This window comes from Numida meleagris, chromosome 4 (genome assembly GCF_002078875.1).
Source record: "Numida meleagris isolate 19003 breed g44 Domestic line chromosome 4, NumMel1.0, whole genome shotgun sequence".
Lineage (NCBI taxonomy): Eukaryota > Metazoa > Chordata > Aves > Galliformes > Numididae > Numida > Numida meleagris.
This window is the reverse complement of record NC_034412.1, coordinates 66,018,171-66,033,413: the sequence shown is the minus strand read 5'-3', so window position 1 is coordinate 66,033,413 and position 15,243 is coordinate 66,018,171. Positions and strand designations below refer to the sequence as shown.

The window sequence follows — 15,243 nt, the reverse complement described above, 5'->3', positions numbered from 1 at the left end:
TTCCTGCTCCATCAGGGCCATTGAGGTCTTCTATAGCTACTTATGCATCGGAGTAATGTGAAGTTAAAAATGAAGCAGAGGTGAAACCCCCCAAACCTTTTCTGAGCCAACAAAGGAAGAACAAATCTATGAGCAGGCAGAAAAAAGCAAGGCGGCCAGCAAAGCTCAGAGAAGTAGCATTTTCTTCCCAATCCAGCTGAAGTTTTCTTCCTCTGACTACTAAGCAAGAACTGAGTTGTTTAGGATCATTTTATTAGATAGTAAAATATTTGATGCATATTTTACCTATAAATTAAAGATTGTAAATTACAAATTCAGAAAAGTATTTGTGGCACTGCTGACTACCTTGCCTTATTTTAATCTCTTAATAACAGTTATTTTAGAACACCTCCTTTGTTATTATGCTAGTCTATTGTACAGCATTTTTTTTCCTTCAAGTGGCTCTTGAAGTCATTTATGAGGAAGCTGTACGTTACCTACGGAGAATTGTTTTTAAAATACTGTTCTTGAAAATTGCTTTTTTAAGATACTTAGGTATATAAATTAATAAGGTGATATAAGAACATTTTTTTGCACAGTAATCTCAAAATAAATCATCTTCCTTCAAAAAAAGCCAAATAAAAAAGCCAACCCTGAAACCATGCAACTTGATTCTTGGCAACTGTTGTGCTTAGAACTCAATCTGGTTTAGAGGCTAGTTTAAATAAATCAGTAATTTTTAAAAGATTCAACTTTCATAGAACTTAGAAGAAACTTGATGGTAAATTGAGGAAATAGCAGGAAGGGGAACTGCATTCCTTCAGCTCACTAAAATGACTAAGCTGAAGTTTTAGTCTTCCTGAATGAATCTTCACATCCATTAAGTATGTGTGGTTTTGATTCATTTTTACTGTAAAGCCACAAGCTATTTATGTTTATTATGTAATTGTGTCACTGTAATAGAAAAAGAATGAATTCTGATGCGTCCTGGTAATTTAAGCCAAAAAGTGATGGAAATATTAAGAGCATGCACTCTAGTTTTCTCATTTTTGCTAATAGCAGTATTAAGCCATTTTTACTGAAAAGCAGAATGACTGCCAGCTGAGACTAGGATGGGTCAAATGTGGTTTATTTAAATCAAGGGTGTCTAGTTGGCAGAAGTTCATATAAGTGTTAGCAATCTGTTTTCAGTGTGTACCAGCAAGCAGGTTTCAGAAACTCCCAGGTCACTTCCAGACTGTCAGCAGCAGCAAAACAGAAGACCTTTAGCAACAACATTATGCATTAAAAATAATAAAAGATTAAAAAAAAAATTCTGATTGAAACACTTAAGTCAGTGGAAATAGATAAAAAATTAGAGTTAATTGTTCACCTCTTTGAGTCCATGTGTGATAGCACTGCACTCCCAATGCTTTTTGAGATATTGAAGTCATGCAACTTCATTGCCAGTGCTGGCTATTAAGTAATAACCAGTCACTGGAGCTATATTCTTCCTGGGGAGGCATAAATGAAAAAGACAGGTGGAAAAGGGGAGACTGAGTTTGATATGCCTTGTCATCTGTGTCTTTGATGTGTTAAATTTCTGACATACTTTTGATTCTTGATGTTTCATTATTTATGATGGTATTATCATGTGTGCTTCTTGCTTTCTTTGTTTGTAAACTTCAACTGTACTGCCTTAGTCCCATGTTGACCAAAAATCTCATCTGCAGTCTCCTGTACCTGTATTCTTTAAGAACTTTAATCTCTTTCTGTTGGAGATAATTATGAGTCTCTATTGTTTTAGATGGTCATCTCAAAATTGCCTTTCTCTCCATGAACAAAGAAATATTTGCTCTTCTATTTCATAAATGGCTCCATACATCAGAAATATCCATATATCATATTTATTTTGCACATGTGCATAATGCTAGAAAGTACTGACTTTAAGAAACATATTCTGTAAATTAAAGTATACACTAATTAAGTTAGAGATAATGTTACCAAATTGAGTCTTCAACTACATTATTAAGAATTTTATGAGAAGATTATTTAAGATCTTTGTGAGAAGACAGGAGAAAGAGTTGGGGTGAGTGGGGTGGAGAAGGAAAAGATGAAATTGCTTTATTGTTTCTCAAGCTGAGGCATATAGACCATAAAGCGAACAACAGAAATCCAGCACTTGATTTTTCTTCCTTAGAATCTTCTTTTAAAGCCAACAAGTAGACCTGTGATCCAAACAGCTGTTGCACTTATCCCCATTCAGTGTTTTTCCATGTGGTCTCAATAAATGACCAGAGGTTTGAGTCATCTACAGCACTGTAATAACTACTTAAGGCTATAAAAATTTTAAAATTGCATTAACGTCTAGATTTGCTGTGGAACAGTATTAGCATAACATTGGGCAAACTTAATGCTTTGGAAAACGAGTTTTGATAAGGGCAGTTATCTAGGTTTATGTTAGACTTCATTTTATGTCATCTTCTCTATTTTCAACATTATTACTTCATGCCTCCCTAGAAAAATTGATGTTGCCCCTGAGAGAATTGATATTCTCTCTTGACTCCACTCTTGGTCCTCTCGGCAAAACCCAAGCAATGTTCATCCTTTCCCTCTTTCATTTGACTTTCATCTATACTGGGTCTGAGTACAGCATGGTCTTTTCTAGAAATAAATAGTTGTTTCTTACTGATACATTTTGTAGTGTTTTCATTTACTTTGTTCTGAGTATTGGAAAAATAAGTTGAAGTCATTCAGATCCTGTTTCAGATACGACCCTGAAGCCATTAATGCAAGTTAGCATTGACAGGGTGCTTTAAAAGTCTTCTAGCTATGGCATAAATATCTATATTTCTGCATGTTAGCAGATGTAGTCTTCTTCTGTTGAAGACTGTTGACAAGAATGATATGAATTTTAAATGGAACAAGACAAATCCTATTACTGTGCATTCATACAATCTCATGTTCATAGAGATTGAGTAATATGAGAAGAAAGTATCATCTGTTGTATGTTACCATGAATGAAATATGTTGAAAGTGTTCACTGAAAGAGTAGCATTCAAAATCTGAGTGATAAACGTTTTTATTTATTATCACCAAAGTGTGATTGTGAGAAGAATGAACACTTGTGGGTAGTCTCCATTATCCTTTTCTGGTGGCGGATGCCAGAGCTTGTGTTTTTGTAAACTCAAAAAGTTATTAGTTCACTTAGCAACACATCTTAGTACTAGCAGGTGACACCACTTCCAGACTGGAAATTGCTTGTGACTTCTATGAGGTTATATCCTATCACAACTAGCAGTCAAGTGCTGCTGATGCAGCATCAAGTGGTTGAAAGCTGGCCTTGTAGCCCTGAAGGCTATGAATACTACCAGTGTTACTGGTCTGAGAGTGAACCATTGACGTTGCTGACATCTTTTGTCTGTTTCTCTTATTTTAGCTGCAGTATTGAAATATGAGAACAACGTTATGAATATCAGGCAGTTCAACTGCTCCCCCCATCCATACTGGCTTCCAAATTTCATGGATGTGTTTACCTGGTCCTTGCCGTTTGTGGGTGAGAAAGGTATGTAAATTTTCTTTGTTCATATGTTCGTAGAAACTGTAGAATGGTTTTATTAGTCACTATGCACGTGGCATAGTTTATTTGAAATGACAAGAATAACTTGAAGACAGATGAATTGCATTCAAAGACAGATTTGAAGAAACAGGCCACAGGGACAAGAAATTACCAAAGGTTAACCACACTTCTCCTTTGTTTTTTCTTTTTTTATAATTTCCACTCTTTTCAGGCTATGATGCCATTATATCTGCAGTAGAAATAGATTTTGTGACATTGCAGCCAGAGGCGAATTCACTGAATAAAATTTTTACTTTATAAGCTGTTGCTTTATAAGCTGTTGGGGATTCCCTTGGATATTGTTCTGTGCTTGAAGGACATCACATCAGACTTCACTACATTATGGTTACAGCCTTATCCAGCTGACCTGCCTTGATAAGGTGATGATGGGTTGCTTTTTCACCAGTAAATACAGAGCTGGTGATGCTAAGACCCACTCTGGTTTACTTTCCTTGAGAGCAGAGATGACACGAAGGAAAATCTGCCTCTCAGCTCCATCTCCACCCAGAGTGTATGGTGCCTCATGGCTGGTGAGAAGACTCACCCTAAAATGTAGCTCATGTGTTATTGAAACATGATGCTCCAGATCTTGCCTGAAGACAACTTCATGCTGTGAATGGCAAGCACACAAAGGGCACAAAAAAAAGCTTTAGTCTAACATGTTAAATGAATACATAATGCAAACTGCTTAAACCCAAGTCATTTTATTCAGGGCCTGAGATGAGGCTTGCTTTGATCCATCCATTATAGTACATTTCTGCATCAGCAATTACTGCCAGAAAACTATAATAAACTCATAAAAGCCGCTTGGAAAAACAGTTCTCTCTTAATAGGCAACTGAAAATACAGCCAGCTGTGGCTCTTACCTGCAGTCATGACTAGCTTTGTTTGCAGCCACTCCTTTGTACTAGAAAAGCTGCCAGTGACACGGCTGAGGTCTCTGTGAACAGAACAGATAAACAATAGAATGAGGATTAACAGAGAATGGACAGCTGTTTCCACTAATGAAGACATTATATAAGCTGCGCTGATGCATGTTTCAGACTTTTGTGAGGCAGATAAAATGCTTTCATTTTGTTTGACCATAAATTCAGGCAGGCCTTGTTCTTAGGATGAGTCTGTTCTGCATATATATGGCAGTTCTGTAAGATGCTCTGTCAGACCATTTCCCAGAGGTCTCCTATTGACATTCCCATAGATGAAACCCTGGGACTGCAGAATGCATGATCAAGATTCAGTGAGATCCTGAGAACACATACACTCCTTTGTCTTTTTAATTTGTTCTCCTTCGTGTCTTCTCGTGCTCTCACTGTTACCAAGTGCTTGCAAATTTTGAAGCCCGAGGAAGAGGAGGTAAAATTATTGTTTCCCCTCCCTGCAAAACAAAATTCGTGGAGTGTAAGAGTTGATGTTCTACACAGCTTTTTACTTCTCTTCTTTTATAGATTTTTTTTTTATTCCTCAAAGGCCAACAAAGGTAGGAAGCAGTTAGTTACATTTGCCATTATTAGTGTGGAAAGTCTTTCCACTAAAATTGTCAAAGGAAAACATATTAAATCCTGCACTAATTTAGGAAAAATATAGCTTTGCTCCACCCTTCTAATGTTTCAAACCATCACAGTTGTCACAGAAGAGAATTTTAATAACCATTTGATTCAAAAATATAAACTTTCAGTCTGTGTAGCTAGTGCAAGGCTATATGTGCCTGGTAACCATTTTAATGCTTACTACCTGTAGATGTAGTGGAGTTTTTATCAATCTGCTAATGATTTCACATTTTACCTCATAACTTCAGCTTTTTTGATCTCTAAATCCCATTTACTTGGCTGTGATTTTTTTGTTGGGTTTTTGGCTGTTCTCTGTGTGCTCTCAGGTCAGTGCCTCACTCTTGCCGTTTCCAAAAAGGGCTGAGATTACAGGTAATCTGAGGCTGACCCTTCCATGCCTGAGCTGTAAGGCAAGCAAGCTGAACATATTCTGAATTTACCAACGACATTTGTTTTGGTACTGCTTGTCCTGGGTTTTAAGGGATGCTGCCCCTTTATAGGCATCTCACTAGGGTTAATGTTTTGTTGAACTAAAACTAGTGTTTAAAGCCTCAGTAGAAATGAAAGTACAATTGTCATTACTCTTGCTGTAACTTTTTCATTTGGAATATTATTCCATTTGCTATGCAAATTGAAATCCTACCACAACATAACAGTAAGAGAAAAGCAGTCAATTCTGTTGTCCAAACTGATTAAAAAGTAAAAAATGTATTGAGAGGTAAAAAAACAGAAGTTACCTCGTTGTTCGACAGTTGCAAACAGAGTTTGTAAGTGATTTTTTAATTTTATTTAGAGTTTATTTATTTATGGCAGTGATTGTTATATTTAGAACAATTTTCTATTGGAAAACTATACAAACTGCCCTTTTATTATTTACACCGGACACTTCATGCTTGTATTATTACACGTGTAAAATAAGGTCCGTGTTTAAAAAGTGGATGCCATTTGTGTACTGAATTTTCATCAGCATTACCAGAGATAGAGTTGGCTCTCTGACAGACCAGGGGAGCTTGATATCAACTTCTTGTATTTGCTTTCCTTTTTAGTGACAGAGATGCTGGTGAATGTGCTGAACATCTGCTCGGATGATGAATTAGGGACAGAAGAAGATGGTTTTGATGGTAAGAGCGTCATGCCCCTAATTGAGATTGTTTGCCTTGAAACTACTTTAAAGGTTTATTTACTAACCCTGGGATAATTTTCCGGGTCTCATTTAAGTTCTGTGCTGCTGAAAGCAACTGTTGTGCTAGTCTCCAATGGATTTGCTTACTGCATGTTTTGGAAAGAATTAATGGAAATCTTGCCTTTCTAACCCCAGCTGAAAGTACGAATTGTTCTCTGGTCTCACTCTTTTGGTTTTGATTTTAAACAAGCTTTCCTCTCCTTGAAATCTGAGTTATGTCTGAGTCATGACATGTAGGGATCAGATGCTGATTTTACGCATAGTGTACCAGTGAGTCCCATAGAAAGCTTAATTATATTGATGAAATTATTCCTACAATAAAATAAGATTTCAGAGCTCTGTCCAAAACGTAGCTGTTGCAACTTTGGAAGAGTTGTACCTGAAATATTTTTAATCACTTCTTTCAATGCACTTACGTACTTAAATGGCTTTAAGTAAATAAATATAATCAATAAAAATCAACTTATGCAAATACAGAGAATGTTCTGCTAAAAAGAAAGGAATGGTCGCTTCTTCTGTAACTTGGGTGGGAATTGATATAATAAGTTCCCTTGTACCTATTTATTTGACAGTAAAATATACTTCATATCTTGCAATTTTGTGTTTCTTGGAAATAAATTTATTTCCTTAGCCATTTGGCTATGCAAGAGTCAGTTGCAGCTCTCCAGAATTTTCCTTCTCAATTAAGAAAAATTTAAAAAATCCTCTGCAACCCTAATGCTCTTACTATGAACACTTTCAATGTTTTGAGATAATAAATAGAATACTTTCAATGTTTTACTGTAATAATTTAAATAATAATAAAAATAGACATAGGAAATATTTAAAAAATAAAAAAATTTAATCTGGAAAAACAGCGCTACTAAGCAACTGGAAATATTCTCATGAAGTCTGTGGGTAGAATTAAAAAAAAAGGGGAAAGTGGAGAACTATCAAGTAAGACAAATACTTAATGAAATAGAATTAATAATTTAAATTCTCTCCAAGTCTTTATTCTTAATCTTTAGAAGAGGAAGTTATCTCATGGGCTTTGACAAGTGTTTCCTTTATGATGGAAAAGAAGAGGATGGATTGTAGTGCTTTGCATTTACCCTGGGAAGCCAACTGGGATTCCCTGTTCTGTAGCTGCTGCAGTGTGGAAATGCACTTTATCTTGCAGGATTTGGGACAAAGACTGAATTTACTGAAACCAATAATCAGTGCAGAGAAGAAAGCACCTGTTTGAGTATTGTGCCCAAACTTTTCTTACGAAATTTAATAAGTAGCTACTGTGTAATTAAAGCAGTGTGTGAAACAGCATGAAGGCATACAATGAGTAAAAACTGTGTCAAATTAAATACAGTAGCAGGAAAACCATATGCTTAAGTCCTTGGCTCAAGAAAGCACTTAAGCGCAGGCTGAAATTTCACTGAATACATTGCCAAAGCAAAGGTTTTATGAGAAGGATTTTTAAATTAGTTCAGCATTGACCTAATATCTTCTTTTAAAGTTACAGTATAAGCTTCCATTGACACTAAGCAGAGCATAGCTAGACCAGTGCCTGTAGTCCTTTTCTAAATGTCACTGGATCAGCACTCCTGTGTCCAGGTGACAGCTCAGCAGAGTGTTATCAAAGCACAGCCACAGGTGCTGGTTCCCCGGGGTCCTTCGGGACAGCAGCTCTCATGGTGGTCAGCTCTGCAGCAGCCATGAACATGAGCTATCTCCAGCTGCAAGAGGGCTCTTCGTTGGCTGTGGATTTCCTGTGCAGTGTGCTGGGAACAGTGTGCGGCAGCTGTCTCCCAGGGAGCTGTACCATGGCATGCTTCCAGGCATGCAGCTCGCAGCGTTACAGGTGCCTAAGCAAGAATGCGGGCTGAAAGCCTCTTGACTTGAATCTGTGTGTACTGAATAATTATACCCAACGGCGTTAAAATTTCTAGATGAAGAATAATTAAAACATTCCTGGTACTGTAATGCTAATCCTGTTAAATGTACTTTCAGATTTTTTCCATATGAACACTTTCTCGGTGTAAAACATTATGTTAAGGAAGATATTAGCAGTGTCTTCCTCTTTAGGATGTGCAGCTACAACCTGACTTGAGGTATCTTCATGCCTGTTTCCCCAGGCAATGTCCTTAGAGCAGTAGGACGAGGTCTGTGGCAGTGGGGCTGCAGGGGCTGTGGGATGTGTGTTCCTGTGGCCTGGGGGGAGCACTGGGCCCAGGGGCACTGCTTGCATGCATGAGAGAGACTGAGGGATTCGTGCATAGAAGTACATCTGAAAGTTGATTTAAATTTAAATAGAGGGTGATATCTTTAATGATTTCCTGATGCATTCTGGTTTATTATCTGTACAATAAAGGAAAATCATCTTTTTCTCGAAGATAGTTGACTTTTTGTTGCTTTTTTTTTTTCTTAGAGCATTGCCTTTTGTGGGAGGAAGTACACGATGTTTCATTTGTGTTCTTGATGAAGCAAACTGGAAGGATTATCAGTTTAAAACTGTTTCTGTCAGGGCTGTGTGCTGACAGCCTCGCAGTGGTTCAGCGTTTCCACTGTTCTTTAGCCTGCACAGTCCTGCTCGCCCACTGCCATTTTCCCTTAGCAGTATTTCCCGCAAAAGGAAGTGTCTGATATCTGCCACAGCAGATGCATTTTGTTTGATGGAATGATCCTTTAAAATCATTGCATATTTTTGCATCACCTGTAGCTCTCAGGGCTCGCTGCTGATTTCCTTTCTCTCCTTGCAGTTTGAACATGCCCTGACCTGGGTTCCCACATGTAGTGAGAATGATCCATCACTATGGTTTGCACCGATCATTCATTTATCTTCTCTTACATTTTCTTGCCCTTTGTCTTCCCCTCTCACTCACTTTCCCCCTCAAAACAAAGCCCCATCAGTATTGCCTGACCTCACTGCATGGTGTTTGTGAGCCTTTTTATCTTTTTTTTTGTTCCCCCATCCCACATCATGCATGCTGCATCTAACCATGAGCACCATGAGCAGGATGCTCCACAGCATGTATTCCTTCCTCCACAAACCTTCCCCCCCCCCACACACACACTTAAGGAGATACATTATGGGGATCTGATGAATTTGTTGGAGGCGGTTTCTGTGAATGCTTAGTGGGAAAGAACTTAAACAGCAGTTGTAGTGCCCTTTAGACCATATCTTCCCTGATGGCCCGTGTTGGCCTTTTGGTTTTGCTTGCTTTAAAAGTGAGGGAAGATGATATGTCAGGTTTTCTTATCTCTGATAGCTTCCTCTTGCAATACCTTTTCTTTCTTGTTTGTTGTGGTGCTTGCAACGTAATCCATTCCAGTAAAAAATGCCTTACGTGAACAGTAGCTATGCACTTGTATGGTTTGTGCATCAAACATATTGCCTAGCAACAGGAGCTACAAATACCTCTATCCAGCCAGCATGTAGTCAGAATCCTGTTTTATTTTAATTAGTAACATTTCTGGCCTCATGCATTTCATTGAAAAACTAAGCTGCTAATTAAAAGGGTGCAGTAATGTAATAGACAACTTAACACAAATGCTCTGCTTGCTTTGTATGCGTTGCTATCATGATTTGGCATAAAGGCACTTCTAAATTACCTGCATTAATTTTTGTATTGCCTTCAACATTGTAGCTCACAGCCTTCTCATGGAAAAAGCTGCTGTCATAACACTGGTAGCAGCAGTTATTCCTCGGCTGGAGCACAGCTTCTGCCACCAAGTGCTGTGGTCTGAAATTAAACTGAGTTACCATGTCAGATGTGTCCTGTTGGTCAAACCAGGTTCCACTGTGAGCAGCAAGCAGTGTGTGACATGTGCTGCGGGTCTTCAGCAATAAATTGCACGTGGGCAAGCTCTGCACCATGTAACACAGACAGTGCTCCACAGGAAGCAAAGGCTTCAGGTCACAGGTGCTTATTGGTGCCTTGATAAGAGCTTTTGTAGTCCTAGCTGGGCAGATGGGAGTCAGCTTTTGAATGAGTTAATTTTTAACTAGGAGAGAAATTGAGGTTACTTTTCACTGTTTTACTCATGTTATCCCTTCAAAGCAGCAATGTTGTGCTGCAGGGCATACCCGCTCTCTATGAATTGGTGGCAGAGGGGCATTTTAATGGAATTCTTACTGTTTTGGCCAGATCTAGTTGCTTCCATACCCAGAGCGTTTTTTCACATCAATGTGCTCTGCCTCTGAACCAGCCTGGCAACACACACTAGGTAACCTGAGCCCTCAGAATACATCCCATGGTGCAGCTGCACCAAGGCTCTGAGTGCTGCACCTATGTTGCTCTCAGAAATAGTTGGTTTAAAATGCAGTACACTGTACCATAATGCTGCTCGTATTTGCTAACTGCAAGATGCTGGGTCATTCTGACAAATGCATGTGTGCCATAGATAATGCTGGTGTTGATAGAAGCAGCATACATCTACAACAGTGAGCCATTCTTTCAGATATCAAACGTAAATAAACAAAGAATTAATGTGTTTGGTGTAAGAAAGGAGGTGTCATCAGTCAGGTACACCCCAGATAAGTGAAAGGTGTTAGTCTGCTGGTTCTGAGAAGTCATTGAGCCTTAGAGCACCCTCTGTGGATGCCCCCTGCCCCACTAGTCACGGAACTGGGCCAAACCAGCCCATAAACCGTTAACATGCAGTCATGTAGAAGAAAGAATGCAGTCTAAGCTTACCTGCTAATCTGCCTGCATGTTAGTTTCTGCAAATCTACTAACAAGGCCTTATGCTTTTTTTAAGTTGTTTTTTTTTTCTCTCCCATAGTTTTCAGTCTGTTTCTTTCCTTTTGGATGTTCCCTGCCTAATTTATTTCTTTTCTGTTTTTCAGACTTTACTTAAACATTGCGTTTCCACTGATGTTGTCAAATGTTCTTTGTTATTTTTTATTTTCATTCTGCAAACATCACTGATCTCTTTCTTTCCCCCCTCTCCCCTTGGAATTCATAAGAAGATCCCATTTATGCACAGAAGAAAGGTATTAAATAAATTGGAAGGGTTATGTTTCATTAATTTGCTTTCATGCATAATATATTCATACATAATATATTAGGATGTCATTCAGAGAATTTATTTTTTTTGTTTTGTTTTGTTTTTTATAACCAATTTCGTTACCTATCTATTCAGTCTCACATCTCAATATTTTCAGTTTACAGTCTTACTTCATTGTTTTGCTTCTTAATCTGAAGGTTTAAATTACATTTTACATAAATCCTATATATCCAGCTTGCAAAATAGGTGTGTAGATGCTACAAATCTAAAATCCAATGGAATTTATTAAATTACTGAGGTGAGATTCAAAGCTTTTATTCTGCCTCCCAAATGATTTGTCCAATTTTAACCTTGGTTGTATTCATAATTATTTTTCAGTTTCTTTTTATGCAAATAGTTTAAGATACTGAAAGAATAATGTGTGTGTGTGTATTAATATGTATTGATATGTGTGTATATGTATATATAAGGGTATATCAGACTATGTTTACTAAGGTTAAAATGAACGATTTAACTCATAGTCATTTCTCAAGTTATGATTCATTTAATTCCATGTTAAATGTACATTTAAGTGCAGCTGAAGTAACTTGTAAAGATTTGCAGTAACTGTGAATTACAGTACACAAAAATGGAGTAATTGCACTTAAAATCTGAGTCTAAGATTTAAGTATCACACAGACACAGGGTTGGAAGGAACTTCTAGAGACCATTGAGTCCAACCCCTCTGCTAAAGCAGGTTCCCTGCAGCTGGTTGTACAGGTAGGTGTCCAAGATGGGTCTTGAATATCTCCAGACTCCACAACCTCTCTGGACAGCCTGTTCCAGTGCTCTGCCACTCTGCATCACATAGTGAATGCTAGGTACATTATTTAGCGAATAAAGTTTAAAAAAAAAAACACAAATAAGAAATAAAATCATTACCTGTAATTAGTGAACAGATCTTTTTTTTTCTGTCATTTTCATAAGTCTGTTACAAGTTAGGGAATTCAGTAGAGACAAGTCTCTGGTATCTTTTAGTAACATTGTAGGTGTATTGGTGAGAAATAAAACATTCTGAGACTGTTACATTTTATGATTCAGGGCATTTTTTATTTTTTATTTTTTATTTATGAGTAGAGCATTGTGTTTTACTTCAGTAATAAATTATATTCCCAGTTTTCAGTTCTTAACTCTTCTGGAAATTGAATAGTGGCTGAAAAAAAGGTCAAGTGTACTTATAAGATCTACTAGAACAGTGTGGGCTTGTAATAAAAGAGCAGTGAGACCAGAAAGAAAAGACAAATTGTGTTTTAAGTGCTTTCAGGGGAAAAAAGAATGAAAACCGTGTCATACTACCTTAAGGTACAATTCAGTGAGGTTATAGAAACTGAGGGAGGAATGTACGCTGTTTCCTGACAAACATGATTTATTGCTGTTTAGTCTAAATTTTTCAGTAAGTTCTTACTAATACATTAGATATAATTCAGTTACAGCTGAATTGCAGCTGTTTCTCCTGCTCTTTATTATCTAGAATTACACATTTATGCCCCAAACTAGCTCTCACTTTGAAGGACATCCTTCTGAGCGTAGCTCAGATTTTGAACTTCAAGATGTGGACTTGCAATTCCAAGATGTTTTAGGAGGACAGTTAGAAAAGCCTGGAAACAGTACATTTGAGAGCCACTCCAAGAGATGGAATGTCAACAGTAACATGCATGGTTACAAGACAGCTAGCCTGTGCTCCTTGATACACGGGTGAAGATGGACCACTGCAGGTGCATGCGGGTTAATTCCTGTGCCCCTGTTTGAACACAGGTTGGTCAGGGGTGCACAACTGCACACAAAGCTCTGCACAGTTCTCCATGTGCATCTGTTAAGCTCCCATTTTATAGAACTTATTCTTTGCTGGTAGGAAGTTAAACTTGCTCTTGACCCTGATATTAAAAGCTGCAGTGAAATTCATCCAGAGTTTGTGAGTTGTTACCTGGCTATTTGTTCTCTTGATTACTTTGGCCTTCTTTTGAACAGCTTTAGGATTTGTGCATTGTTATTTTCAGTTTTGAAAGTTTTGCAAAGGGTGGTTATTTGTTTTGTAATCCAAGCACTGAAAAAAAAACATGCATCTTTTTCACTTCTTCTAAAATGCCGGAGTATAGCCGGGCCACCTAGTAAATAGCATTAAGCAATCCCTGTCATCTCCTTCCAGGAGATGACTCAAGCTGTTGTGAGTTTAATTGTAGGGGAGAGATTTGCAGCAGGAGAGGTAACAGAGCCTGAGAGTGGAACTGTGGGGCTGCTGTCAGCAGAGCTGTATGGAGATGAACTACAATTATTTAATTTCCCTATTCAGGTGTTTTTCTTTTTTTTTTTTTTTTTGGATGCCTAGATGATATTCTTGGTTTTGATTATATCCAAGTAACAATTACACATGCAAAACAAGCTAAAAGGCAGTCACTGTTCCAGTATACATTTTTTCTTATTTTGTGAGTTCATAAATTTCAAAGTAATATGAGCAGGCCATAGCAATGGTGGAAGAAAGTTCTTTCTATGGAACGCTATTAACTGCTGCCAGCCAACATAATCTCTACAATTTCGTGCTAGTTTCCAGAACACTGCTTTTAGGTTTTGTAGCCCCTTAAATGCTTTTCTGATAGGGATGTGAAAAATGTATTAGGACCTCCTTGGCCTCAAATGTACTCCAGTCTTTTTTTTTTTTTTTTTAGACAACTGGGCGGAATGTGATTGTTTTTCCACTTAAAATGGCAAGTTTATAAAATAGATTTTAACTCCATTGCTATTTTATTTATTTATTTTAAACTGTCCTTTTATGACTTGGATATTTTTCGTGTTGAATATCTTTTTCACATTTTGACTACATTCTAAGTAACTTGTTTTTAAAAGAGTTTGGTCTCTGAAAATGTTTCTGAAATGGAAAATGAAAATACATTGATGAAAAACATACTGGCTTCATATATAGCAGAAAAAGGATCACAGCTGTAAAGATACTAATAACCAGACTGTTGAAAAGTGATCAGACTTGAGCTGTAAGTAACAAAAAGTAGTATTTTTGAGTGCAGACAATGGCTTAGTTTGGTGAACTGTTGTGATAATATGGCATTTCTTGTATATAGAGTTCAGAATAGTAATGTATTATTTACAATTCACTACAAGTATTTTTAATGTATTTTTCATAGGAGCAACAGCTGCTGCTCGAAAGGAGGTTATAAGGAACAAGATCAGAGCAATAGGAAAAATGGCTAGAGTTTTCTCAGTGCTAAGGTAAGTAAAGGGTTTTTTGCAGTGGGTTTTTTTGTTGTTGTTTGTTTGGAGACAACTTTTGATGATTATGTAGAGCACTCTACTGTTCATCAGGCAGTGAATTTGATGTTTTAATATACCACCTGAGCTTTGCTGGAACCCTTTAAAAACATTTTTATTTATAAAATACTGCTATTTATCATGACTCACTGAAAAATCTTCCTTGGTGTTTTTGCTGGACTTAAAACCAATAACAAAGAAAAGACATCAGCAAAGAAAATTGCAGTTATTTCTTGTTCCAAAGTCTTTTTCTCTAGAGATGCACTAGTTAACTCTGTTAGACACTGTGAGGCAAAAGTTAAATGAAGAGAGAGAGTATATTCCACATAATGCTTCATTAAAAGGGAAGGCAGCTGTCCTGCTTTGTCACTCATAGTTCTTGCTACCAATGATTAAATATGAAAACATTAGGATAATTTAACTAAAAATCCAGGAAATCAGTGCAAACAGCAGCAACTTGTTACCTTCAGCTGCACTCCTCCAAACACATGAACATGAGTGGCTAATTGCTAACCAATGTTAGAACCTTCCATCTGATGTCTCTGAGTAGAATAGAAAGCATGCTATACTCTACTGAAGTCTATATATATAGAAAATGCAGTTCTTCCCTTGCTGCAGATGGATTTTATTTATTTATTAGTGTATTCGGGAACTTA

At 37.3% G+C, this 15,243-nt stretch overlaps 1 protein-coding gene across 2 annotated transcripts in view; it reads left to right on the top strand.

The window, feature by feature from the left end:
• The window catches only part of PPP3CA (protein phosphatase 3 catalytic subunit alpha), a 194,653-nt gene that overhangs the window by 169,167 nt on the left and 10,243 nt on the right, over positions 1-15,243 (top strand). For both annotated transcript variants that reach the window (XM_021394703.1, XM_021394702.1), the window contains exons 9-11: positions 3,398-3,523; positions 6,171-6,245; positions 14,464-14,548. In XM_021394703.1, the coding sequence (XP_021250378.1) occupies positions 3,398-3,523; positions 6,171-6,245; positions 14,464-14,548 (286 nt within the window). The remainder of the gene's footprint in view (positions 1-3,397; positions 3,524-6,170; positions 6,246-14,463; positions 14,549-15,243) is intronic.